At 39.9% G+C, this 27,895-nt stretch overlaps 1 protein-coding gene across 1 annotated transcript; it reads left to right on the top strand.

The window, feature by feature from the left end:
- The first annotated feature begins 11,867 nt into the window (after positions 1-11,867).
- On the top strand, positions 11,868-25,089 carry LOC138855019 (aminopeptidase N-like). Its single transcript, XM_070101624.1, has 5 exons — positions 11,868-12,078; positions 12,519-12,689; positions 13,063-13,206; positions 13,482-13,557; positions 23,286-25,089. The coding sequence occupies exons 1-5, from the start codon at positions 11,894-11,896 to the stop codon at positions 23,454-23,456; spliced, it is 747 nt and encodes a 248-aa protein (XP_069957725.1). The 5' UTR covers positions 11,868-11,893; the 3' UTR covers positions 23,457-25,089.
- Positions 25,090-27,895: the final 2,806 nt, after the last annotated feature.

Raw genomic sequence — 27,895 nt, 5'->3', positions numbered from 1 at the left:
AAAAAAAACCCGGGCATTTAGACTATTTTATACACTTGCAATTCCCCACATTGTTCCCCTATCCACCCTATCATATCCCCTTTTCTAAATCCATAAATGCAATGAAAACATCCTCCCCTTTATCTCAGTATTGTTCACTTTGTTGGTTTTAAACACTTATCAATCCCCTCCCCATTCTAAAGTCTCTTTTCATCTGCAACTTGCCTGTCTTACCTCTAAGTTTTTCAATAAAAACCCCTACCATAATTTTACCGGGAATTTTTAAAAATTTTTTCCCCTTAAAATTTTTAAATCTCTTCTGTCCCCTTTCCTTTATATGGAATTATACACGCTTTCGAAACCCCCACATACTTTCCCCTCTTTCATACATTTATGAACAAAAGTACCATCCACCCAAAACATGTCCCCTGTTTTTAACATTTCTGTCATGACCCCATCATTCCAGTTGTTTTATCCATTTTCATTGTACCCAACCCTCACGCACCCCCACACTGACATCCCCCTTCTTCACCCAAAAGATCTTATACCCCCTTACCACAGTTAATTGAAAAGACGACCGGGAGGGGGCAGATTTGTGATCAAGGAAATACAGTCAGAGAGAGTTCTACGTGGCCCACCTGGAGGGGGCCGGCGCAGGGCCAACAGTCCTCCTATGGAGTTACTGGCCCAACGAAACCCTTTAGAGGTTTTGGTCCACCACAAAACGCAGCGGGAATTTTAAAATGAGGTTTTAAGGGATATTTCCAAGGGGATGTATTAATTTAGAGAAAGTCATAGAACTGTTTTGTGGCAAGACAGATGGATCAATTCAAACGTTTTATATTTGCTTTTTCTGTATATTGTTCATTTTATAATTTATTTTGTACTTTCTTTGTCTTGGATATCAGATGACTAAAAAAACAAAAAGGGGAAATTATTACTGTTATAATTTTTGATACGTAAAATAAATTTATAATTTTGAATTGAGCCCGCGCTCTTGGCAAGATTGGATAAGAATAAACAGTGCCTTCCTGTCTGGGGGGAAGGCCATGGTGAAAAAAAAATTGAAGCACTCCTTTATGCAAATTGGGCAGCTCTTATCATAACCAAAATTTTAAAGAGGGGACGGGTAAGCCAGGGGAAAGTCTGGGAGTTGGGGGTCATCACATGAAAAACCCCCGCAGGGAAATACTCCTGTTCCGACAAACCTTAACAAATCAAATTTAAAGGGCCCTCTCAAAGAGGGGGAAATGAAATTTCGGGGAAAACTTGGTTTTCTTTCCGTAATTTTTTGTATTTTCCCTAGCGCAACCAAAGGGGGGGGGGTTTTTTTGAAACGTATCCCTGCCCCTCGGGATTTTTTTGGGAATTATAAAAAACATGCAAGGGTAAATTTCCCCTTTTCCTACAGGAACTACAGGGTAAAGAATCTGTACGGGTTATTTACGGGGCAGAGTAAAAAAGCTACAGACAAAACAAATTTTTTTTTTTTATTTTTTTTTAAAGGTGGAGGGGGGGAAACCCCCAAATAAGATAATTTGTCCCAAAATGTTAGAAGTTTTTCATGTTGAGAATTTTTCACAGACACCGGGATGACAAGCATAGTCGAAGTTCATTTTTCGGAGGTAATATTTTGTTTCATGTTCGAATATTTTTTATTATTAATACAAAAAAAATCAGTTTGTACAAGGAGTACTTTAATATATTGAGTAATCTTTACGAATTTAAAAACTGTTTTTAAGGTAGTTTTAATATTTTATATGGGTCCCCTCCATGAACTGGTGTTATTTGAGGTGATAAATTTTTTTAAAAATTTTAAATAATTTAAAATATTTACTGGGATAAGGTTCAAAAAAAAATTTTAAAAATTATTTAATCAGGGACTATACAATCAAATGAGTTAAGAAATAAAAAATGCCTTTTCTGTTTTTTTTTCAACAGGTTTTGGGAGGGCACGTTCCAGGGAGGACGGCGTCGAGCCTTCCTGCTTTTTTACGAGCCGGGGCCGAAGGCTACCTTTGAGGAACGGCCAGGAGGCGAACAGACCACCATTTTTAAATCCCCTAAACAACACTTTTCCGGTGCAAAAACCCCTAGCTTGGGCACATGGTTGTTGCGGGCAACCCCCATTTTTCACTGGTTGTTCGGGCAAACCAACTATTTTCACGGGGTTTTTGCTATGTCAACAACCAGTTTTTTTACGTGGTTGTTGTCCCAAACCCGTCATTGTTCATCGGGGGCTGCATGTCAACAACCAGTCATTGGTTACGGGGTTTTGCTTGTCAACCATATTGTCCACTGGGTTTCTGTATGTCAACCCAAAATCATTGGTTACGGGTTGTGTATGTCAAAATTCAGTAGTTCACGATGATTGGGGGTAGGGACCAAGTATAGTTTTTTTTTTGTAGGTATATTTTTTTTAAATATTTTTTTTTCAGTAGTAAATACAAATTTGATAAGGCAAAGCAAAAATTTTTTTTTCATTTTTAATGTTATAACTAGTATGGGTATTGCAGGGGTCAGGGGGGGATGGTTGTGGGAAACAAGATCACTGTCCCCATGTCTACTTACCTTCTCGCCTTTTGTTATATCAGACTCCACATGAATCCCACTTTATCAAACACATTTTATTCAGGGGGATTATAGTTTTTATATTTTGAATTGTTGTATGATTTACAACACTAAACTTTTAGTTACTGTTATTTTAACAAAAAGGTTGCTTTAAAATTTTTCTGTCATCAGTATCAATGTTCAGCAAACTTAATTTACTATTTTTTTATCAATATGTTTCAATTTTAAATTTTTAAATTTTAAAAATATACAGTAATCAAAAAAAATCAAGTACATTAGTGGTAGTGAAAAAGATAATAAAAAAAACGTTTCATCCCAAGGTGTAAGTAAAAATTGGGGGAAAAAGAGTAACTCAAACTAAAAAATTTTTTTTATGTTGAGACACTAATTCCTTATAAGGTCAATTTTAATCATTGTTACGTGGGATGGCGTCCATACAGATAGGGGGGGGATCTAATTGGGAGGGGAAGTTTTTTTTTAAAAAACGTTGTTTGTACCGGTTTTATTGAGGGTACAACTAGGGATCTTTAGGAGGGGGAATGTTTTTTTATTGTCCCCCCGGTTCTGCAATCATGGGAGAGTAGGTGGATAGGTTAAAAAATCTCATGTTGTTGAGATTATATGTGTTTTTATTATATGATGTCTAATTGTTTTAAAAAAAAATAAAAAAAAATTTTTTTTAAAATGATAGTGGTACCTGATCCATTAGGGGATCAGGAACCCACTGCATCGTTATGGGGGAAATTAAGTGATATGGAGAGTGGCTCCAACTGAATGGTGTTATGCATGACAAAATTTTCGTTTCCATAGTGACTGAAAAATACATTGAAAAAACGATTAAAATTTAAAAAAATGACAAATTTAAAATTTGATTGGGAGATAATGAAAAACAATTTTTTTCAAGAAGTAAAACCACAGTGCCAGAATTAAATTAGTGAAAGTGTGACTGATTTTTTTAATGCATATGAGTGGGTTTTCCCGTATGCTGGAGGAGGCCCTGAACGGGCCCAGATCCCCGAGAGTCCCCGCCATTCTACCCATTTGGGGTTTATTCAACCAATTTTACCTGCCCCGCAGGACATGTCGCCATCCCTGACTCTGCAGGAGCCATGAAAAGGGGGGGCCTCATAACCACAGGTAAGCACCCCAAATTTTTGTTGGTGAACTGCGGGGAAGCCCTGGAACTGAGGTCTTGTAATCTAGTTTAAAACATCAGGGTTCTCTGATGGAGTCACAAAACAAATCATTTTTAATATTATGTATTATCTATTTTTTTGTTTTTAGAAAAAACAAAATTGGAATCAAGACAATAGTGTACTGTACTTTTCCCCCGTTGGTGGATTTACCCATTCCATACATATTTTGAAAAACTATCCCGCTGATTGTTCACTAAAATTTTTCTGGTTAATAGGAAAAATTAGGGTTTTAAAAGATAATATGATAAAGTCGCTTTCAATATTCATACTCGTAATTACTGGGGTGGTACTTACATTGTCTTGTTTTTTATATACTTGAAGAATGGATCTGACATTAGGATTTGAGTTTTGATATTCTTTAAAATCACTAAACCCGTGGGGGGATCATAACGCCTGGGGGGAAAAGATAAGGTTGGGAGGACAGCAATTACCTAGATCAAAACCCTTGCCAGCATCAATAAACCCTTGCAAGGTAGAGTGAGGCAAGTGCTGTATTTTAGTGACTTTTTTCCCAAATGATGTCTGTGGTTATCGGGATTTTCCCCCAAAAAAGTTGAACACTAATCCTACGGGGTTTTATATTCGATTGGTTTATGGTTTTCATTGATTAAAGGGTTCCCCAGTTATAACTATTTTATAGTGTAGTAAAGTCACATTTGATCAAGTAGTAGCCCGGGGCATCTGTATTGTAGAGCAACGAAATACAGATAAGATAAAAAAGAATTTACTGTAAATTATCATGTCATTCCTATATGGAAAAACACTGAATCTACATTTCGAATAAAAGAATTATTGGGAATCAGCAGGAGGAGGGGTTTGGGAGGCAGTGGATGTCCTGTCAAAGGGGAAAATTGGGGTTTAAATATTATGTAGAAAATTGGAGTGTGGAAATTAGAAGGTGTGGAGTTAAAAAAAGTATTAGTCAGGGGCTAAGGGGAGTTTTGAGGTGGTTTGGTCATTTAGAGAGAATGGATCAAAGAGAATGACATGGAGAGCGTATAAACAGGGGGAAGGAAGGCGGTGGGTCGTCCTAAAGGTTGGGTAAGGGGGGTTTTTTGGGGGGGGGCTTGACTTCCCGCAGGCCAGAGGTTTCCAAAGGGGTGAATGGGGACAATGGTATTTTGGGGCCTGACGATCTGTTGGGGGAAGGGTAATATTTATAAAGGGGTTAGGGAAAACCCGGGTTTTTTTCAAGCGGGCTTGAGTACTGGAAATGGGAAGAAATGCCCCCACTTTTAAAAGGGGGGGTTGGGATATTGGGAGTTTGGGGGATATTTTTTTTTCTTTTTATTTAAAGCTTCTAAACTGTTGTGTTCTGAGCACTCTGCAAAACAGTGATTATGTGGGGAGTGAGGTGAAAGTGTTGAAATGAAAGATTTTCTTTTTGGGATTTTTTTTTTTTTTACCCTGCCCCGGTGGGAGAGGGTGACTTGTTAAAAAAATGACTGGTACAAAAGAAAAAAATAAAAAATGAAATACTGTTTTATAAACATGAAAATATCAAAAGACAGATAAATTTGATTTAAAAAACAAAGAAAATGGTTTTGGGAGGAGAGTTGTTAATGAAAAAAACATGAGGTCACTGAAGAAACCATAAGAATTGCCCGGGTCAATAGACTTACTGCAGTTTATTCATATTCTATTCAAACATTTTTATATTTTCAGCTTCATATCTTTTCTATTATCATTTTACTTATAATCTAATAGTTCCAATTTTGGTGTGATCTTTCAGAGAAACAGAAATGCTGTATGACCCTGATGAATTGACCATCAACCAGCCCAAGGGGTTCAAGGGCCCACGACCCATCAGTGGTTGGAAAATTGTCACGCCAATGGTGGACCGACTTTTTAAGAAGGCTTTTTTTTTTGTCCAGCATTGGTTTGACCATGGGGAAATTTTATTCCCCGGGGCCTCACGGCTCAGTGATTCGTTTTTTTAAATTTTTTTTTCCATCAAAAAAGATTCATGATGCCAAATTAAGTCATAAAAATGTAAAAGTCTTTAGAAAAAAAATTGGGAGAAAGAATTCTTGATTAAGTAAGGACAAAGAATGAGAAAAGATATTATAAAAACCCCGAACTAGTTATTAGGTTGAGACCATCACACTAGGTCAAAACCATGCCACCTTTACATCAATCAAAATTTTAACCTTACTTGAAAAAACTCATCACAGGAAAAAACATTGAGAAAGAAAATCTTTCAGTAATGTCACCCAGTTAAAAGATGACGCTGTTGTTGTTGAGGGAAGGGGGGGAATTTTTTGGGAAGGGATGGGGAAAGGGGTTAGCCGGACTTGAGTCCTGAGGTTTGGGGGATATTGGCTGTTTGTAGTGATTTAAAACAAAGTTCCCCATGTTTGAAAATTTTCCCCAATTCTTCAACTTGTTTTTTTAAACCATTCATCACATCTTCAGCACTGCAAACAGGGATTTGGTAAAAGATCAAGCTTGGGGCCCAACCTTTGGGACGAGCCCCATTTAAACCTAGTTTCCACTTACCCCTTCCCTCCGCTTTCAATTTTTGTGCAGAAATAAAACGTTCGAAGTGGTTAGGAAGACTCAGGGAAAAATTCCCGTTTGTCCGAACAGAGAACTTAAAAAGGCCCGGGAGTTCAGGATTAAGCATTATAAACAAAGGGAAAGACGCAATTCAGAGAGAGCTCAAGGAAAACAGGTGTTTCAAAAGTGCATCCAGACGACCAAGCCTTAATGGGGGAATACAGAAGAATAAGTTTTAGAAAAAAATTAAGAGTACCATTGAATTTAACCGACGCAAAGGGCAGACGGATTATGCTTACAGAAAAACACCAATTTACTTTAAGGGGAAAGGCAATGGGAAGGATGCAGAACTGGGAAAACATGTCCCCAGAAACGTCCAACGATGTCCTTAAAAATGAAATAAAACATCAGACCTTCGGTATACCTTGAGGGGTTACCATTGGGGTTTTTTGCATGTAAGTACCTTACTTATATAATTTTTATTAAAAAGCAAGTCTAAACCCGAGGTCATACATTAATACTGATGGATAATGTTTATTTTACTGTAGCCAACAACGGTCAGCAAAATACTTGAGCGATGCTGTTTTTTTCCCCAGCCAAAAGTCCCTTATGCATTAAGAATTTTGTGTTAAAAATATTGTTTATTTTTAATGAGATCAATAAATGTTTATGACAGGCCCTAATATGTAAACCCAAACCCACTTAACATGACTGAAAAACCTCAGTACTCCTAAAGGATAAAGGGGTTGGAGAGTTTAAATTTTTGAGGACAGGTTTGGTTTGGGGTTAAAAGATAAAAACTAACACAAAGTGGAGTTTACAGTTTTTTTTTTATACTTTGTGCTTTGGGAGATTGAGGAGAAGTTGCAGATGTTGGGGATGAGTTTGGTGGGGTAGAAAAAAAAAATTAAAAGTAAGATAAAAAGAGAAAGGGGATGGGGGAAAAAATAGGTAATGAAAGATTGAATCAAATTGAAGGAGGGGGGGGAATGCCCAGATATTTGAGGGGAAATTTCAAGATGGTTCTTTGAAAGATGGGGGGAATCAAGAATTGATAAAGGGGAAAAGGGGGAGGGTGAAATTTAGGAGTTTGGGAGAAACAGAACTTCGTCCATGGGCAAAGAGGGGAATTATGAGAGATAGTTAACGAAGGAGGAGAAGGCTGGAGGGGAGAGCGTCTAGGGTGGGGTGAATAAATGGAGAATTGTAGCTTGGAAATTTGGAGGGTGAGATTCCCAAAACATTATCCAGAGGCGGAAGGGTTATTGAGGTGGTTCGACATGTAGAGAGAAGGGAAACAAAACAGAATGACTTCGAAATTTTTAAAATCTGTAGTGAGAGAAGGGGGGTGGAAACGGGAGGTTTTTGGAGGGTTTGGGACTCAGCAAATTGGAGCATATTAGATGGGAAAAGAATGGAGACAAATGGCTTTGGGACTTGACGCTGTTGGGGGGAAAGGTTAACATTCATGAAGGATTCAGGAAACGGCAAGCAGGACTTAAATCCTGAGATGGAAAGAACCCACCTGAAGGGGGGGTGAATTTTTGTTTTATAACTGAAGGTAACGCCCTAAAAGTGATGAAGGAATGATTAAATTTTTTCGGGCCATTGTTTGGGGGAGCCGATGTGTTAATAAAAAATAAAAAAAGAAGAGGTTATTTTATATGCACTCTTAGGGGCCCACACGGCACTTTTGCCCCCCTACTGGACGGAGGTGCCCATATGGATCCGGGGGTGTACGACGGTCTGGAGTCACGACTGGAAAATGCAAATTTTCCCACATGAAAGGGGAGGGAAAAACGGCACCGGGGATGTGCCCCCCGACCACCCTGATGCCCCCGACGGCACCGTGAGGTGCCCACTGACGGCACCGGGGTGCCCACTGACCGGCACCCTTGAGCCCATGACGGCACTTTAGGTGCCCACTTGGACCCTTAGGGGCCCATGATTTTTACCTGAGGGGGCCCCCTGACTGGCCTGTGATGTGCCACTGACTGGCACTCTGAGGGTGCCCACGACTACCTGTGAGTGCCCACTGACTGGCACTCGGGGTCCCCCTTTTGGACATGCAATGTTAACCACCTTTTGGAATATTAAATTTGGACAATGTTACATGTAAAAATTTGGGAAAATTGAAAATGAAAATCAAAATATTTCCCGTTATAACAATATACATAATACTTAAAATTTTAATCATTATTTATTAAAACTCCACAGGAGCATCAGTTATCCCAGATGAGTCATTTTTGACGAAAACTGTGGAAGGGGGTTAACCTACCTTTATGACTTGTGTTTTTTCAATCAATGACAATCATCTTTGTTTATTTTTCCCTTTATATACAGGATGACAGTTTAGGGTCTTGCGGTGTAAAAATTTCTGTTGGTGTTTAAATTTTAAACGCATTTCGCATTTTTTTTAAAACAAAGATGAAAAGTTGTTTAGTGCTTGTGTTGTTGATTTTATTTTGTATGCAGCAAGTATGGGAACGCTGAACGATGATCTGTGGGAACCCCTTTCAGGGGGCGGCCCCACCAGGACGGGCACGGGCCCTCGATCTCACCGTCAAGACCATCAGGGACCACCGCCCTTTGCAGAGGGGTTTCCCTACAGTGGAGAGAAGTCCAGACTCTCCCCCACGTTCTCAGGTGAGGTAACCAGGTGGGAGAGGGGGAAACCAGGAAAAACCCCCCACTGTCGGGGGTGAAAACCATGAGGGGACGGACTTGCTACTGTCTCTCAGGTGAGATATTCATAAAAGCAAAACAGTGACCTGTAATGAAGCCCAAAGGGTGCTATGCTCAAAAAAAAAAATCTTTTTCTATTTTTCCTGATAGTTATTCTCTTACAAGTATAGATCCCGTTTCCCTTACCTTCCTAACTACTGTAGCAACAGTGGTTTTTTTTAATTTTTCCTATAACTAAGATAATCCGAATAAATTTAGTTACTGCAAGAAAATTTTATTTAATCAGAGTCCTTCAAATGGGGGATTACATGTTGGAAAAGTTTTAAAAAAGAAAAATTTTAATTTCTTTCTACTTCAGTGGGTTTAAAAACCCAATGACTTATTAGGCCCGGGAAACATGCCCCCCTTTGGGGGTTTAGAATTTTCCCGTTAAATATAATAGTAATACTAATAATGAACCGAAATCTTCAAGGGTTTAATTTTGCTAGACATTTTTGAATGGTGTATTTCTGTTGGTTTCGCCAAAAATTTTGTATATTTTCTTTTCTTTAGGATTTTTGGGTGGTTGGGGGATGCCAAATTTAAAATCCCGAGGAGATAAGTGGTGGGTGCCACTGTCCCCCAGGTGGGAGATCCCAACTTTAACGAAAAATTTGGGGGCCCAAAGGGCTGGGGGAAGGGAACGGAGACACTCATCACCATCCAGTCCTCGCCCACCCAAGGGGCCACTGGGTCATCTTCAACCTGCGGGGGGACGGGGGTTTCCGGCAGAGTTAACAGGCAACCACAACCGGGAAATTGCTCATCCAGCAGCCACTGACGGACCACACGGTTATCACTACAATCAACAAATCAGATCATCGACGACACCCGAACCCCTTTCCCCGAGCAGGGGGCGTAATTTTAATATCTCGGGTGCTAAAAGAATGAAGGAAAAAAAAAAATGGAGATTATTTTTGGGCCCTAATGAGAGTTTTCTCTGTTTTTTAGAGATATTTGTGCCCTTTAAAACCCACCCGACCAGTTTCCCAAACCTTTCCCTGTTTCCCCACCCCCTCAACTACACGTAAATTCTGATTTAGTTTTTTTAAAGTTTTTTAACAGATACGACTACCACCCCACCGATTATATTAGCATTTTAACCCATTATATTATCCTCACCCAATTTTATTACCCCTTTCCCATTATATTAGCATCTAACCTTTATTTACCATCCCCTTCCCTTAATGATTTCGTCACTTTCCACATCGGGGCCCCTTTTCCCCGTCTCTTTATTTTTTTTTTAAACAAAATTTACTTTTTCTTACCCTCCTCTTTAAATACATCACAAAAATCAACTTCATTAATATGTGTTCAAGGAAGAAAATAATTTTCATAATTTTGGGGGAGCACCATCTCTAGGGGTTTGTAGGGGAAAAAGTTGATAAAAAGTTTGTTTAAATTATTTAACAGTTTAATTGTCAGTTCAGCAATTCTTTTGCAATTTAAAAAAAAATACTTTTTTTGCACAGGGAATATTCTGTTGAAATTGGGGAATACAGGTTTAAATTTAATTTTAAAAATGCTTACGTGTGAATGTTTTTTTAGATGATAAGTCTTAAAAAAGTTTTTTATATTTTCTAAAACTGTTTACTACAATTTGTTGAAGGGACATGAATATTCCATGAAATTTTTTAAGATAGAAAATTTGTGTGGATTTATCTTTCCCAAATAGAGCATACAGCCCCTGTTAAACTAAGGGATATTTCAAAGGGCTTCTACCCCTCTCTCGCATTAGGCAGGTCGGGTGAGCTACGAGGGGGGCCCTGGGCCTGCGTTACAGGTAAGATTAAATATGCCCCCTGAAGGCGGCCATCAACAACCTGGTCCCTTTCCCGCATGTTCCACGCACGGGGCCAGGGGTTAGGTATTGTCTAGGTTATCCTAATGTATATTTATATAATAATTAAAATATATATATGTCGCCGAATAGTAAAACTGGTCAAAAGAAGAACTCATTTAAAATTTAGTCCTTTTTTTAAATTTTCTTTTAAGTTAAATGATGATTTTTTCCCTTTATGTTAATGTAGAAAATTTAAAAATTTTTATAACCTTTTTATAAAATTTTAATTTAATTTAGCTCAACCAACTTATATTTTAGATAAGGTTACAATAATTTAATAAACACAAGTGAAAATTTTTTACGTTGGGGTTTAGAAATGATTTTTGAAAAATTGATAATAAATTTTTTTAATAGGTTAAAAATTGCTTTGTTAAATTTAAAGGGGAGGTAAGTTTTTGTTCCTTTTTGGGAAATTTAAAAATTTTTACATCAACATTAATGAAAAATATATCTTTAAAGTATAAGATAAAATTTTAGAAAGGACTTAATGTAGAAATTAATAATTTTGTACCTAACCTTATTATAACAAGTGAAATTTAATTTTAAACCAACCCAAACTAAATATATTTAAAGATTACAATAATTTAATAAAACACACAGGGGAAATTTTTTTTACGTTAGGTTCAGAATGATTTTTATAAAATAATTACAAATTTTCTCTTGCCTTACTCGGCAGGAAAAGCCTTGCTATTTGAGCCAAAATCGTAAGTTTTTACCTATTTAGCACGATATATATATATATATATATATATATATATATATATATATATATATATATATATACACACGCTGATGACCAGGTTATGTATAACTGACACACTACCTGTGAGAAATCTTTTACGAATTGGTATACATGGGTACGGAAAGAGTAAACAATTGTGTAGTACAGTTTACCAGGCAACTTCATTTGTGCATATAATAAGAAGTGTGACGCATAGGTTGGATCAGTACAGGATTTAGAGTAATTGAGCAAAATTAATAACCGCTCAGCATGGACCAATAGCCTTTCTGCAATTCATTTATTCCTATATTCTCGGGATTAAGGTATAGTGAGTTTTCTTGTTGTCCACCACAGAACTACATGCTGAAGATGGTGGTGCAGTTATACGACACATTAGGGCTGGACAACAGTGTGAATGACCACCTGTTGGAACAATACAAGCGCACTATGGCTGTCAGCTGGGCCTGCTCACTCCGCCACAAGCAATGTCTGGACAATGTACTCTCTCTCTACCGACAATGGATGACCAACCCAGACAACAATACGTAAGTCAGCTGTACAAAATCTTTTTTAGGAATGATGAATAAACTTTTGACAAAGCTTAATAATGTTATACTAATCTGATCTATATTTAATGGTGTATTTTAAAGTAATAAGAAAATATTAGTGATAATGAAGTGTGTGTGTGTGAGAAAGAGAGAGAAATGAGAGTGACCTCTTCAAACACTACTATATACTGATTTTATTCTGCTGAAGAGGATCTCAAAGGTCAAACTATGCAGAACAACTTTTACCTGCCTTCGTACGCAGAAAAACCATGTTTGCATGGTTCTTCTTTGGTCATTAGTAGTGCTGTTTTTCTGTGGACATCAGTGGGTTTTTTTTTTGTGGAAATAAGTGGTGATGTTTTTCTTTGGACATAAGTGGCGTTGTTTTTCTGTTGACATAAATGATCCTATTTATTTCTTATTCACGTATGTCTCAGAATCATTGCGCCTAGCCTCAAGTCTGCGGTGTACTGCCAGGCGCTAGCAACGGGTGGAGCAGAGGAATGGGACTTCGCTTGGAATCAGTACCTCAAGAGTAACGTAGCCTCAGAGAAACACAGACTTCTCAGAGCTATGGGCTGTACCAAGCAGCTGTGGCTCCTCTCCAGGTGCGTACCTTGTATCTAATTATTACAATCAAAACAAGCGCTAAACCTACAAGGGCTATACAGTACCTTGTATCAAAGTAATGCGATCTGTTCTTTACTGAGTAGTCTCTGTCTTGACAGCATTATCTTCATGAGTTATGATTACTTGGCTTTTCTCAAAATTTTTCCCAGTAATTATTAACAGTACTCTTGAAACTTATGTTGATCATTCTTCCCTTTGCTTTTCCATTCCTAGAAGTTAACTCTTCTAGGGCCTAATTCTTAGGCTTTTTATGGGTCTGTATGCTTTTGAGCTAAAATCGTAGATGGGAGCATTACCGAGTGCGTTATAAACTGGCCACATCGACAAAATATAATTTGATTCCCATTTCAGGTACTTAGAGATGGCCTTCGACCCCAACAGTGGCATTAGGAGACAGGACTCAGAGCTTGTCTTCGGATCAATAGCGTTTAATGATATAGGCCGCCCCCTAGCATGGACCTTCCTCAGAGACAACTGGAAGATGATCTATGAATAGTAAGCAGTTTGGTTTAGGCTTGCAACTAGTAACAGTTATTTAGGACTAAAAGTGACAAAAACATGACTCACAAGCAATCTTGTTTAAGCTTTCACTAGTAAGTGAATTTGCTAAAGTTTCCAACAAATACGTGAGCATGTTTGGAACTTCAGCGATTGGAGATGTATAGGAAACTTTCGTACACCTGTAGTCCCTGTTCCTAAATAATGTTGGATACTAAATGTAGGCTAAGTATATCTGTATTAATTTATTTTGTTAATATTTTCCCGTGCAGCTTCGAAGGAAAGGCAAGACCTTATTTGATCACCTCATCAACCTCTAACTTCAACACTAGGCAGCAACTCAAGGAGGTAACATTTTCTTTATACATACTCACTGTGAGTGTTTGGGGGGAAAAGTAAGTGTGGGGACCTACTTAAGACCCACAACAACTGGATTGTAAACCGATTGCTTGGTGGCCCGGTGGCCTGGTGGCTAAAGCTCCCGCTTCACACACGGAGGGCCCGGGTTCGATTCCCGGCGGGTGGAAACATTCCGACACGTTTCCTTACACCTGTTGTCCTGTTCACCTAGCAGCAAATAGGTACCTGGGTGTTAGTCGACTGGTGTGGGTCGCATCCTGGGGGACAAGATTAAGGACCCCAATGGAAATAAGTTAGACAGTCCTCGATGACGCACTGACTTTCTTGGGTTATCCTGGGTGGCTAACCCTCCGGGGTTAAAAATCCGAACGAAATCTTATCTTATCTTATCTTAAATATAGTTTAACCTACGTGTGGGATGACTCATGAGTGACTGAGATACAACTGGTCACAAGTTTCGTCCCTCCAGTACTGTGATTTTTGAAGCATTATATTTGTGTCATTGTAAATTTCAGTTTTTTATTTATTTTTACAAAGGGAAGTCGAAGAGAAGTGTGTATAAAATTATGTAATAGGAAAATATTAATAACACCAGGTGAAGTTCAAGAATGAATTATGACTAATAAATTTATTGGAAAGTCAGTAATTAGAATGAATTTAAATTTGGAAACAAAGGAATGTGTGGATTAGGTGTTTGTAATTAAGCACATAAACAGGTAGAATTTAAATACGAAATTTTTTTTAAGTAATTTTATAGCTTTGGAAGACATGAGAGGGTGAATGAAGGAGGATTGCAAAAAGTGAGGTAAATGATTAAAATAGGTTGAAACGGATTTAAAAGATGTTTAGTTTTAAAGAGGACACTGAGATACAAGTTGCAGTGTAGAGGGGGAAAAGAAATGGAACAATAAGTGTATAACAATTAGCAAAAGTTAGTCAGTGATGTGCGTCTTAAACACACAGGGCCACTCCCTCCCCCCTCCCCCATCCCATATCCCCTCCCCTCATCCCAGCCTAGGCCCATAGACTTCCTGACCAAGGGTGTTGCCGTTTAGTGCCCCACCAATTACAAGTTCCGCAGCTCGCTACTCCCCCACCCTCATCCCCCATTCATCCATGCTGCCCTTCACCCGTCACCCCACAGCTGGCGCCCTCCCACCCCCACGATATCAGCGATGTCACAAGTAGTCGCGGGTTCCCAGGAATCTTCACGACAGAGCCAAAGCTGTCGTTCACGAGGTATCTGCCGGGTGTGCTACAGGGAATGTGCACTCAATCCCACATCTACCTGGAGAGAGTTCCGGGGGTCAACGCCCCCGCGGCCCGGTCTGTGACCAGGCCTCCTGGTGGATCAGCGCCTGATCAACCAGGCTGTTGCTGCTGGCTGCACGCAAACCAACGTACGAGCCACAGCCCGGCTGATCAGGAACTGACTTTAGGTGCTTGTCCAGTGCCAGCTTGAAGACTGCCAGGGGTCTGTTGGTAATCCCCCTTATGTGTGCTGGGAGGCAGTTGAACAGTCTCGGGCCCCTGACACTTATTGTATGGTCTCTTAACGTGCTAGTGACACCCCTGCTTTTCATTGGGGGGATGGTGCATCGTCTGCCAAGTCTTTTGCTTTCGTAGTGAGTGATTTTCGTGTGCAAGTTCGGTACTAGTCCCTCTAGGATTTTCCAGGTGTATATAATCATGTATCTCTCCCTCCTGCGTTCCAGGGAATACAGGTTTAGGAACCTCAAGCGCTCCCAGTAATTGAGGTGTTTTATCTCCGTTATGCGCGCCGTGAAAGTTCTCTGTACATTTTCTAGGTCGGCAATTTCACCTGCCTTGAAAGGTGCTGTTAGTGTGCAGCAATATTCCAGCCTAGATAGAACAAGTGACCTGAAGAGTGTCATCATGGGCTTGGCCTCCCTAGTTTTGAAGGTTCTCATTATCCATCCTGTCATTTTTCTAGCAGATGCGATTGGTACAATGTTATGGTCCTTGAAGGTGAGATCCTCCGACATAATCACTCCCAGGTCTTTGACGTTGGTGTTTCGCTCTATTTTGTGGCCAGAATTTGTTTTGTACTCTGATGATTTAATTTCCTCATGTTTACCATATCTGAGTAATTGAAATTTCTCATCGTTGAACTTCATATTGTTTTCTGCAGCCCACTGAAAGATTTGGTTGATGTCTGCCTGGAGCCTTGCAGTGTCTGCAATGGAAGACACTGTCATGCAGATTCGGGTGTCATCTGCAAAGGAAGACACGGTGCTGTGGCTGACATCCTTGTCTATGTCGGATATGAGGATGAGGAACAAGATGGGAGCGAGTACTGTGCCTTGTGGAACAGAGCTTTTTACCGTAGCTGCCTCGGACTTTACTCTGTTGACGACTACTCTCTGTGTTCTGTTAGTGAGGAAATTATAGATCCATCGACCGACTTTTCCTGTTATTCCTTTAGCACGCATTTTGTGCGCTATTACGCCATGGTCACACTTGTCGAAGGCTTTTGCAAAGTCTGTATATATTACATCTGCATTCTTTTTGTCTTCTAGTGCATTTAGGACCTTGTCGTAGTGATCCAATAGTTGAGACAGACAGGAGCGACCTGTTCTAAACCCATGTTGCCCTGGGTTGTGTAACTGATGGGTTTCTAGATGGGTGGTGATCTTGCTTCTTAGGACCCTTTCAAAGATTTTTATGATATGGGATGTTAGTGCTATTGGTCTGTAGTTCTTTGCTGTTGCTTTACTGCCCCCTTTGTGGAGTGGGGCTATGTCTGTTGTTTTTAGTAACTGAGGGACGACCCCCGTGTCCATGCTCCCTCTCCATAGGATGGAAAAGGCTCGTGATAGGGGCTTCTTGCAGTTCTTGATGAACACAGAGTTCCATGAGTCTGGCCCTGGGGCAGAGTGCATGGGCATGTCATTTATCGCCTGTTCGAAGTCATTTGGCGTCAGGATAACATCGGATAGGCTTGTGTTAATCAAATTTTGTGGCTCTCTCATAAAAAATTCATTTTGATCTTCGACTTTCAGTCTGGTTAGCGGCTTGCTAAAAACTGAGTCATATTGGGACTTGAGTAGCTCACTCATTTCCTTGCTGTCATCTGTGTAGGACCCATCTTGTTTAAGTAGGGGCCCAATACTGGACGTTGTTCTCGATTTTGATTTGGCATAGAAGAAATACTTTGGGTTTCTTTCGATTTCATTTATGGCTTTTAGTTCTTCCCGCGATTCCTGACTCCTAAAGGATTCTTTTAGCTTAAGTTCGATGCTTGCTATTTCTCTGACCAGTGTCTCCCTACGCATTTCAGATATATTGACCTCTTTTAGCCGCTCTGTTATTCTTTTCCGTCGCCTGTAAAGGGAGCGCCTGTCTCTTTCTATTTTACATCTACTCCTCCTTTTTCTTAGAGGAATAAGCCTTGTGCATACATCGAGTGCCACCGAGTTAATCTGTTCTAGGCATAAGTTGGGGTCTGTGTTGCTTAGTATATCTTCCCAGCTTATATCGGTTAGGACTTGGTTTACTTGGTCCCACTTTATGTTTTTGTTATTGAAGTTGAATTTGGTGAATGCTCCCTCGTGACTAGTCTCATTTTGTCGGTCTGGGGCTCCACGCATACATGTCTGAACCTCAATTATGTTGTGATCTGAGTATATTTTTTTGATATGGTGACATTTCTTATCAGATCATCATTGTTAGTGAAGATGAGGTCTAGTGTATTCTCCAGTCTAGTAGGCTCTATTATTTGCTGGTTTAAATTGAATTTTGTGCAGAGATTTAAAAGCTCGTGTGAGTGTGAGTTTTCATCAGAGCTGCCTCCTGGTGTTATTACTGCAACAATATTATTTGCTATATTCCTCCATTTTAGGTGCCTTAAGTTGAAATCCCCCAGGAGCAAGATGTTGGGTGCAGGAGCTGGAAGATTTTCCAGACAGTGGTCAATTCTTAACAGCTGTTCCTGGAATTGCTGGGATGTTGCATCCGGAGGCTTGTAGACTACCACAATGACTAGGTTTTGGTTCTCTGGCAACATCCGTGCACACAATGGATGTCTAGGCTCCAGGAGAGCTCCAAATGAGAACCAACAGCCTCCCCCAGCAGACAGGGCTGACAGCTACCGTGACTTCACCTCTACAGAGGACCTCAAATCTGCAATCAAATTAACATCCACCAGGACTCTGACACACATCCCCAAAGCAGCTCGCCCTCAAGCTGCTAGCAAATTCACTGACCTTCTGAAGAAAGTCAACGATGCTCCTTCAAACAACAGATCCTGGCACAGCTTGCTGCTTTTTGGCAATGCCTGTTTGGCTGTCCCACCAAGGAGGGACAAGTCACTTGCAACACATGTTATTAGGGCAATAAATGCATTCCCAAGGGATGACAACCTCGTCCGTCTCCCCCCTAGGGCGACAAACACCCGCCGGGCAAATGCCAACAACAGGACACCCGACACCTCAAAAATCAGAGCCCAAATTAGCAAAAAAATAGAAGAGGGTAATACTATTGGAGCTTTGAGACTTATAACCAGTGAGGATATCATCGCTCCCAAGGACGTCAGCACAGCGCAAGCTCTGAAGGACAAACATCCACCCAGGGCTCCCAGTACCAACATTGACCTCCCTGACATTGCAGCAGGCAAAGAACATCTAACCTTACAGGATGCTGATGTGTATAAAGCTGTTATGTCATTTCCACAGGGTTCAGCAGGAGGTTTCACCGGTTTAAGGCCTCAACACTTAAAACAAATACTCAATCCAGCACTTGGTGAGGTTTCAGAGAGGCTGCTGTCTGAACTCACCAAATTTTCCAACCTGTGCCTGGCTGGCAGTGTCCCAGAGGCCATCAGACCCTTTTTCTTTGGTGCCTCATTGTGTGCCCTCCGGAAAAAGGATGGCGGAATCAGGCCCATTGCAGTGGGTAACACCCTTCGGCGCCTAGTCGCCAAGGCTGCAGTAAGAAGGGTGAGTCAAGAGGCTGCTACAATGCTGAAACCAACTCAGCTCGGTTTCGGCGTTCAACAGGGCTGTGAAGCAGCTGCCCACGCAGCACGAGTATATATCAAATACATGTCATATGAAAAAGCCTTGGTCAAATTGGACTTTGCCAATGCTTTCAACTCAGTCAGAAGGGATGCTGCTCTCCAAGCAGTTTATAGAAACTTCCCTTCCCTTTACCCCTTCATAGAATCGTGTTATAGTGTGACTTCCAAACTATTGTTTGGGGACCATGAAATTGACTCGTGTGAGGGCGTGCAACAGGGGGACCCTCTCGCCCCCTTTCTATTTTGTTTGGTCATCAAGGAAGTCACGGAGGCACTCTCCAGCGAGCTCAATATCTGGTTCCTGGACGACGGTACCCTAGCTGGCACAACAGAATCTCTCCTAGAGGACATCAGTAAAATTAAAGACATGGGAGAAAGCCTGGGCCTTTCTTTAAACCCCACCAAATGTGAAATAGTTTCTACCAATCAACAGATGATCCAGAATATTAGTGCCGTTTTACCAGGAGCATGAGCCATTGATCCAGCCAATAGCACTCTCCTCGGTGCTCCTCTTGGGTCCAATGCCATCGATCTGATCCTAGGAAAAAAAGTCTCAGACCTCCAGACGATGGAAAGCAGGATGAAAGACATTGACACACACGATGCCTTCTACCTACTCACCAGGTGCCTGTCAATCCCAAAACTTACCTATTTTCTGAGATGCTCCCCAGTCTTCAGCAGTCCAAAACTCAAGGAATATGATTCTCTCCTGAAGGCCATGCTAGAGAGTGTATTGAATCTTTCCCTTGACGATGGACAGTGGTTGCAAGCCTCACTTCCGGTCAGGCTTAGAGGGCTAGGAGTACGCAGATCCTCCCAGATTGCTCTACCACCTTTCCTATCCTCTTCCATTGCATCAAACGAGTTGATAAGACAAATTCTTCCTGACACCCTCAGTGACTCAGCAGGAATAGAAGACCCTAGCTATGCCAGTGCCATCACCGAATGGGAGACTCTTGCTGCTCCAGCACCAAACCCTAGTGCAGCACTGGCTCACAAACAGTCAAGCTGGGATGGCCCAATTGCTGAAAAGGTGCTTGCCAACATGCTCAGGGCTGCAACATCAGATAGGGAGATTGCCCGTCTCCAGGCTGTGAGTGCACCTCACTCTGGGGACTTCCTCAAAACAGTTCCCATATCGGCAATGGGAACGCGACTCGATCCTAAGACCCTCCGTATTGCAGTGGCTCTGCGCCTTGCTGCCCCAATTCACAGAATATATGTGTATTTGCGGCGAAGTACAAGCAGACCAATACGGTCTACATGGTCTTAACTGTTCCAAAACCAAGGGCTGGCATGCAAGACACAATGAGGTCAACGACATCATTAAGAGAACCCTTGCTACAGCTGGATGCCCTGCCGAGAGGGAGCCACGATCACTTGCAGCAAACAATACCCACAACCCAGCAAACCGCCCCGACGGGATCACCATCTATCCTTGGAAGAATGGCAAGCTCTTAGCATGGGACTATACCTGTGTGTCCACACTGGCTGACACCTATATCCATCACAGTGTGGGGTGACAGGGAGGAGCTGCTGACCACAGGGAGGAGTACAAGATCAGCAAGTACAGGGACATTAGCCAACAGTATCAATTTGTCCCAGTGGGATCAGAGACCTTGGGATCATGGGGAAAAAATGAAACACGCTTCCTTAATTAAAGAATTGGGTTCCAGACTCATCGACACCACCAGGGACCCAAGGGCAGCCACTTTCATGCTCCAGCGCCTCAGCATCGGCATCCAGAGGGGAAATGCTTGCTGCATACTTGGCTCACTTCCAGCCTCGGAGGAGCTGGAGGAAATTCATGATCTTTGATACATTGTGCCATTGTATTCATGTTTATGTTTTTTTCTGTAAATGTATTTTGTTTATTAATAAATGTTCAGATAGAATAAAAAATATATAGGGGGTGGTAGAAGAAAATATTCAAACAGTTCCGGGGAGAACCTTGAGTTTTCCCTGAGGTACGTTTATTGTCTTCTCCGAGGATGAGGGTCCCCATTCCAGCCATAGAGGTGGTACTTCCCTATATATTTTTAATAATATATATTATATATATATATATATATATATATATATATATATATATATATATATATATATATATATATATATATATATATGTCGTGCCGAATATGTAAAACTGGTCAATTAGCAATAACTCAATTAAAAATAAATCCTATCTAACATTTTCTCCTATACGTTTAAAGATATATTTTTTTCATTAATGTTATTGTAAAAAAATTTAATTTTTCATCAAAAGAATCTTACAAAACTTACCTAACCTTATTATAACAAGAACAATTTATTTTAGCATAACCCAACTAAATATATTTTAGATTTGTTTACAATAATTTAATACTAAACAAACACAATGAAATATATTTTTTTCGTTAGGTTCAGAATGATTTTGGCGAAATTATTGCATACACAAATTTTCACTTGTCCTATATGGCAGCAAATAGGCACCTGGGTGTTAGTCGACTGGTGTGGGTCGCATCCTGGGGGACAAGATTAAGGACCCCAATGGAAATAAGTTAGACAGTCCTCGATGACGCACTGACTTTCTTGGGTTATCCTGGGTGGCTAACCCTCCGGGGTTAAAAATCCGAACGAAATCTTATCTTATCTTAAGATGAACGTTGCTATTTAAGCCAAGATCGCAAGTTCTGCCTATTCGGCACAACTTGCGATCTTGGCTTAAATAGCAACGCTCATCTTGCTATATAGGACAAGTGAAAATTTGTGTATGCAATAATTTCGCCAAAATCATTCTGAACCTAACGAAAAAAAATAGATTTGATTGTGTTTGCTTAGTACTAAATTATTGTAAACGTATTTAAAATATATTTAGTTGGGTTAGGCTAAAATAAATTGCTCTTTTTATAATAAGGTTAGGTAAGTTTTCTAAGATTCTTTTGGTGCAAAATTAATTTTTTTATATTAACATTAATGAAAAAAATATATCTTTAAACGTATAAGAGAAAATTTTAGAAAGGACTTAATTTTAAATGAGTTCTTGCTAATTGACCAGTTTTACATATTCAGCACGACATATATATATATATATATATATATATATATATATATATATATATATATATATATATATATATATATATATATATATATATATATATATATATATATATATATATATATTATATATATATATATATATATATATATATATATATATATATATATATATATATATATATATATATGTCGTGCCGAATAGGCAGAACTTGCGATCTTGGCTTAAATAGCAACGCTCATCTTGCCATATATGACAAGCGAAAATTTGTGTATGCAATAATTTCACCAAAATCATTCTGAACATACCGAAAAAAATATATTTCACTGTATTTGTTTCGTATTAAATTATTGTAAACAAATCTAAAATATATTTAGTTGGGTTAGGCTAAAATAAATTGTTCTTGTTATAATAAGGTTAGGTAAGTTTTCTAAGATTCTTTTGAAGAAAAATTAAAAATTTTTACTTTAACATTAATGAAAAAATTATATCTTTAAACGTATAAGAGAAATTTTTAGAAAGGACTTAATTTTAAATGAGTTCTTGCTACTTGACCAGTTCTACATATGAGGCACGACATATATATATATATATATATATATATATATATATATATATATATATATATATATATATATATATATATATATCAACAAGTCGGCCGTCTCCCACCGAGGCAGGGTGACCGAAAAAAAAAAATCCCCAAAAAGAAAATACTTTCATCATCATTCAACACTTTCACCACACTCACACATTATCATTGTTTTTGCAGAGGTGCTCAGAATACAACAGTTTAGAAGCATACACATATAAAGATACACAACATATCCCTCCAAACTGCCAATATCCCAAACCCCTCCTTTAAAGTGCAGGCATTGTACTTCCCATTTCCAGGACTCAAGTCCGACTATATGAAAATAACCGGTTTCCCTGAATCCCTTCACTAAATATTACCCTGCTCACACTCCAACAGATCATCAGGTCCCAAGTACCATTTGTCTCCATTCACTCCTATGGAACACGCTCACGCACGCTTGCTGGAAGTCCAAGCCCCTTGCCCACAAAACCTCCTATACCCCCTCTATCCAACCCTTTCGAGGACGCCCCCTACCCCGCCTTCCTTCCCCTACAGATTTATATGCTTTCCATGTCATTCTACTTTGATCCATTCTCTCTAAATGACCAAACCACCTCAACAACCCCTCTTCTGCCCTGTGACTAATACTTTTATTAACTCCACACCTTTTCCTAATTTCCACACTCCGAATTTTCTGCATAATATTTACACCACACATTGCCCTTAAACAGGACATCTCCACTGCCTCCAACCGTCTCCTCGCTGCTGCATTTACCACCCAAGCTTCACACCCATATAAGAGTGTTGGTACTACTATACTTTCATACATTCCCTTCTTTGCCTCCATAGATAACGCTTTTTTGACTCCACATATACCTCAACGCACCACTCAGCTTTTTTCCCTCATCAATTCTATGATTAACCTCATCCTTCAAAAATCCATATATATATACATATATATATATATATATATATATATATATATATATATATATATATATATATATATATATATATATATATATATTAGCAGTATTAATCATAGGTTATCTTGTGGTCAGGTGATGACCTTCGTGGACGAACACCGGACGGAGCTCAAGTCTGCTTCCAGAAAGGTGGAACAGAAAATAGAGATCATCAAGAATAACATCGCCTGGATGGATGCCAACTACGAGACTATATATCAGTGGCTGGAGCAGAAGGGCTACAGCGTCAAGCTAAGGAACGTCTGAAAGGAGAAATAACGTTATACGAAAGGCAAAATGAAATATGAAAAAAAATGTATAGGCAGGATAACTACAATGAACAATCAAAAGATTTTAACTCCTGTACTTTTGTCCATAGGTCATTATTACAGGGACGAAGGAGTACGTAGATTGTTTATTATAAAATGATATATGCATATTTAATTCCCCTGCTATGAGGTACACTAGGTGTCAGCTCATCACTGGAATGTGTAATGTCACAGCTGTCAACTCTACCTCTGCATATCTTGTACTACAAACTCAACGTATAAATCAAAACAACTGAAAAAAAAATTATTTTTAAATGTAAATAATGTTATACTTTAATATATCATTTGCTTTAGGCAACAAATTTGTGTATTAGTCTATTATTAATCTGGTATAAATTTAAGGAAACTGTAGTAAAATATGCAAAACGTAATAAATCGCTAGTAGTGAGCAAACTAGAAATTTACATCAAGTTGGAGAGCAAGTATTTTTGATACCGTTTTTCCCAAAACAGGTCGAGAAACTTGATAAAGCTCCACTTAGGGTGAAACGTCTAATACAAGGCTCTCTGTTATGTGTTTTAAAGTAAAAATTATATCTGACGAGATTTTCATCATTATAAGAACGATATATTAAACCGGTCGTCTCCACCGAGGTAAAATGACCCACTCCCCCACACACAAAAAAAAAAAACTTTCTCCATCAGTCATGCCATAGGGGCACTGATACTGCAGTTTAAAACTGCAAATATCTCCACCCTCCTCCTTCAGAGTGCAGGCAATATACTTCCCACCTTCAGAACTCAAGTCCGGCTAACTGGTATCTATACAGTTTTTTCTATGTTTAGTAATTTATACAGATGAAAGCATTACCAGTCCCTTGCTTCACATACTGCATAGCGATGACAGGAAAGAGTTTTTCTCAGGATCTAAGAAAATCACACTTGTGCAGAGTGACAAAAGTTAATTCGTGAGCACTGTAAAATCCTTGGACTGGTTAAAACACGAGTCATAAAAACGTAGTGTTACATGAGGCAAGAATAAACAGTAACTGAACCACACGAGGTACACATCAGGAAACACCTACACAGGTTGTTGCTTATTTTTTGTGTATATATATTATGTATTTATTTATTTTGGATTTCATGAATTTCATAGCTTTAGTCAATAGCCAAAAGAAAACTGTTTGGCATTATCAGAGATTACTGCATTTGGCTGACCAGTCGATGACCAACTTCCTGCAAGAGATTGAGAGATATCGTGCAGTGATGTGGATGTTGACCACAGTGGTGCTACGATGGATGGTGGCCACTGGTGCATAGTGGCCACTGTGATGGATGGTGACCAGTGGTGCATAGTGGCCACTGTGGTGCATAGTGGCCACTGTGGTGCATGGTAGCCACTGACGTGCATGGTAGCCACTGACAAATACCTATTACAAGATACTCTCACCTCGTGTATGGAAGGTTTAATATTTAATGTCGCATTACCGCTGCTAGTTTTCAAGATAACTTTTAAAATAAAGTGCTTGTAAGTTTTATAAATTCAGACATTAATATTAGAAACTGAATATATATAGCATCTATGTATGTATAACAGAATGAAATGATCTGCATAAACATAATAGAAATGAGGTTGTTTGTGTAGTTCCATATCCTAACCTTCATTGTTAATACACACTAAGTTCGGTTAGGTAACATTTGTCAAGTAACAGGACAAATAGTTCTTGGTGCGGGTCTTATTATTATTATTAATATTACATGTATAATCAAAAAGGAGCCCTAAACCTACAAGGGTCTCGGGTCTTAGTCATACTGTATGACGACTCGCCAGTGGAGCTGTTGGTCTTCTGACAGAGGCCTTTCGCTAGCTTACCGGTCCTCCCCTTTAAATTATTTTATGTAGATATACAAACTAGGGTTCGCTATGCTCAACATTTTCAACCTTGCAGGAAAGCTAGGTTTCACTCATAAGAGAGAAAGAAAAGTTTTAATCAGTTAATAAAATATTCATATTGTCTCAGTTTTATTTAGTACTTGATTTTGTTTTCATGTATCCTCTTTTATTTCATGTTGAAGGGGGGGTTCAAGAGTCAAAACTGTCCTGGCCATCGCTGAACCACTCAGTAGTACAGCGAGGCCCAGGACAGCAAGGCCCAAATGAGTACAAACACTATAGGTGTCGATTCTCATATCTTGGTCCCGCCTCTTGCCACTCCAGATTCACTCCGTAGCCTCGTGGGCTCTTATCATACCTGCTCTTAACCTATGTGTGCCTCCACCACTTCCTCACCGAGATCATTCATTCCACTTCCCGACCACTCTGAGAATGAAGAAATACTTCGTAACGTCCCTGTGGGTTAAGATCTTATGTGACTTGAACTTCCAGTTGTGTCCCCGAGTTTCCCCGTATCTCGCCTCTCAAATAGCCTATATCTGTCTATCTTATCATTTCCCCTGAGTATTTTAGATGTTGTTTACCATGGTTCTGTCCTATGCCGTTAGATTAAATTCCGTTAGCCTCTCCTCGTAGCTCATGCCCCTTAGCTCAATAACAAGCCTTGTTGCATACTTCTGCACTATCTCCATTTTGTTTTAGCGTGCTTTTTCAGGTGCGTGTTTTGTACTGGTTCTGCAAACTCAAAAATGGACTTGACGTCTGTTGTATGAAGGGAGAGGAAAGATGGTTTTTGTGAAGGGAGGAGGATGGTTTTGGCGGAGGGAATAGGATAGTGTTGGAGGGGCAGGATATTTTGTTTCAAGGGAGGAGTGGGATAGTTTGTGTGAAGGAAGAGGTATACCTGGAGAGGGTTTCAAGGGTCAACGCCTCCGCGGCCCGGTCTGAGATCAGGCCTCGTGGTGGATCAGGTTCAGATCAACCAGGTTGTTACTGCTGGCCGCACGCGAACTGACGTACGAACCACAGCCAGGCTCGTCAGATACTGGCATTAGGTACCTGTCCAGTGCCTTGTTAAAGACAACCAGAGGTCTATTGGTAATCCCCCTTATGTATGCTGGGAGGCAGTTAAACAGTCTTGGGCCCCTGACACTTATTTTGTGTTGTGTCTAATTTATCAGAACCAAGGAGGCTTCACGTGGACCAGACCCTTAGTGATATAGTTAATAAAGAATCCCTCTAGGATTTTCCAAGTGTACATTATCATATCTCTCGGCTGCATTCCAGGGAATATAAATCAAAGGACTTCAACCGTTCCCAGTGATTTAGGTGCCTTATCGTACTTGTGTGTGCCGTGAAAGTTCTTTGTACACTCTCCAGGTCAGTAATTTCGCTTGCCCTGAAGGGGGCAGTTAGTGTACAGCAGTATTCCAGCCTGAAGAGAACAAGCGATTTGAAGAATCATCATGGGCTTGGCATTCCTAGTTTTGAAGGTTCTCATTATCCATCTCATCATTTTTCTAGCATGTATGTGGTAGATACATTGTTGCAGTCTTTGAAGGCGAGATCCTCTGGCATTATCACTCCCAGGTCCTTCACATTACTTTTTTGCTCTATTGTATGGTTAGAATTTGTTGTATACCCTGATACAGTTTTTAATTTCCTAAAGTTTTTCATATCTGAGTAGTTGAAATTTCTCTTCATTGAACTTCATATTGTTTTGAGTGACCCATTTGAAGATTTGGTTGATGTCCGCTTGGAGTCTTGCGGTGTCTTTGATGAAGGACACCGTCATGGCAATTCTGGTGTCATATGCAAAGGAAAAAGGAAGACACGGAGCTATGACTTACATCTCTATGTCAGATATGAGGATGAGGAATAGGATGGGAGCAAGTACTGTGCCTTGTGGAACAGAACTTTTCACCGTAGCTGTCTCGGACTTTACTCTGTTTACTATTAGGAAGTTACAGATCCATCTACCAACTTTTCCTGTTATTCCTTTATCACGAATTTTGTGCGCTATTACACCGTGGTCACACTTGTCGAAGGCTTTTGCAAAGTCTGTGTATACGACATCTGCGTTTTGTTTATCCTCTATAGCATCCAGGACATTGTCATAGTGGTCCAGTAGCTGGGACAGGCAGAAGCGGCCTGCTCTAACCCAGTGTTTCCGTGGGTTGTGAAATTGATGGGTACCTACGTGGTTTCTGATCTTGCTTGTTAGGACCCTTTCAAAGATTTTTATGAAGTGGGATGTTAGTGCTATCAGTCTGTAGTTCTTTGCAATTGCTTTACTGCCACCTTTGTAGAGTGGGGCTATGTCTGTTGCTTTTAGTGAGTGTGGGATGACCCCTGGATCAATGCTCTCTCCACAGAATGCTGAAGGCATGTGACAGGGGCTTCTGCAGTTCTAGATGAACACGGAGTTCCACGAGTCTGGGCCTGGGGCAGAGTGCATGGGCATGTCATTTATTGCCATTTCAAAGTCTTGTGGTGTTAGGATAATATAAGAGATTTTTTGAGATGACCAAATTTTGGGTCTCG

Source organism: Cherax quadricarinatus, chromosome 78 (assembly GCF_038502225.1).
Source record: "Cherax quadricarinatus isolate ZL_2023a chromosome 78, ASM3850222v1, whole genome shotgun sequence".
In the NCBI taxonomy this organism is placed as follows: Eukaryota; Metazoa; Arthropoda; class Malacostraca; order Decapoda; family Parastacidae; genus Cherax; species Cherax quadricarinatus.
Note: the sequence above shows the minus strand (reverse complement) of the source record. Positions and strands in the feature narration are given on the sequence as shown.